The sequence below is a fragment of the Camelina sativa genome, chromosome 14 (genome assembly GCF_000633955.1).
Source record: "Camelina sativa cultivar DH55 chromosome 14, Cs, whole genome shotgun sequence".
NCBI lineage: Eukaryota > Viridiplantae > Streptophyta > Magnoliopsida > Brassicales > Brassicaceae > Camelina > Camelina sativa.
The window spans coordinates 3,614,194-3,615,581 of record NC_025698.1 but is presented as its reverse complement, the minus strand read 5'-3'; the positions used below and the strand labels follow the sequence as shown (position 1 = coordinate 3,615,581).

Here is a 1,388-nt window from a genome sequence, read left to right as displayed (position 1 = left end):
TTATATATGGAAACTTAAAGTTATCCCAATGAGATCAGAGGAGGAACTATTTTGATTTTGGAAGAATAAAAATTAAAGAAAAGGGCAAGCAAAGAAGAAAGAGGAAGGAGGAGAGAGAGAGAGAGAGAGGGGTGAGGGGGTGAAGGAAGTGTACAAAAAATCTGAAAAGACTAATGTGGTTTATTTGGAGACGAAGCTAGACAAGTGGGGACTATACTACAATGTTCCTCTTTTTTATTTTTCGATACTTACATTTAAAAAAAAAAAGATAATTAGAGAGTTAAATTACTCCATCGTGACAAAGTGATGAAGATATATTATCCTTTGTAATTTTCTTTCCAAGTTTACATCGTTGATTGAATTCCTTTATCTTATATATCAACTAAATAGGTTATATAGTTTCAAACTTTTATAGGGTAATTAGCTCAATAATTTCAATGTTTCAGTTATTTTACATTGTAAGTATATATGTAAATTGTAACTGAGTGACAGAACTCTTATTTTTAAAAAGTCATATTTCTTTATGCTTTAACCAAAAACGCCTTTTCTATTTTATGAATGCGGTGTGTAGTATTTTTGTTTATTACATACATCGTGCTATTTTTCCAAACTTCACTCTAGAAATAAAATAGTACAAGAACAAGATGAGAATGAGGTTTTTTGTCTAACAGATAAGAAATGCGAATATATTTTTANTTTTTTTTTTTTTTTTTTTTTTTTTGTAAAAAAAATAAGAATAAAAATTTAGGGTTTCTGAAATTAAGAAACTTCCCATATATATCTTCATCAATAATCACAAGAAAAAACAAAGTACGTTGATCCATCATGACCCAGATGCAAAATTGACCATACAATATACATATAGATATATAACCATCAACTTTGATAAATAGATAATTATCTTATAAAACAGTTTGATAGAAGTTAGAAAAAAGGGGATCTAGCTGATCAGAGTAAATACCAAATTATATATAATACGTTCTTTTAAGAATTTCATTGACACATAGAAAGAAGTAACGAGTAGAGGGAGATAATTACCGCTAAAATCGTGGTGCAGAAGCTGCAGTGGACATAGCAAACACGCTCAGATGATAAATCCACAGACATTTTTTTGTGTGTGTGTGGATTCTCTTCAATGATATCTCTCTCTTCTTGTTCGGTTTTTATATATGGAAACTTAAAGTTATCCCAATGAGATCAGAGGAGGAACTATTTTGATTTTGGAAGAATAAAAATTAAAGAAAAGGGCAAGCAAAGAAGAAAGAGGAAGGAGGAGAGAGAGAGAGAGAGAGGGGTGAGGGGGTGAAGGAAGTGTACAAAAAATCTGAAAAGACTAATGTGGTTTATTTGGAGACGAAGCTAGACAAGTGGGGACTATACTACAATGT

The 1,388-nt window shown here is 30.7% G+C and overlaps 1 protein-coding gene across 1 annotated transcript in view; it reads right to left on the bottom strand.

Annotated features, from left to right (window-relative positions):
* LOC104739434 (putative axial regulator YABBY 2) overlaps positions 1-1,342 on the bottom strand; it is a 4,977-nt gene extending 3,635 nt beyond the window's left edge. The window contains exon 1 of the mRNA XM_010459782.2: positions 1,039-1,342. Within this exon, the coding sequence (XP_010458084.1) occupies positions 1,039-1,107 (69 nt within the window). The 5' untranslated portion in view covers positions 1,108-1,342. The remainder of the gene's footprint in view (positions 1-1,038) is intronic.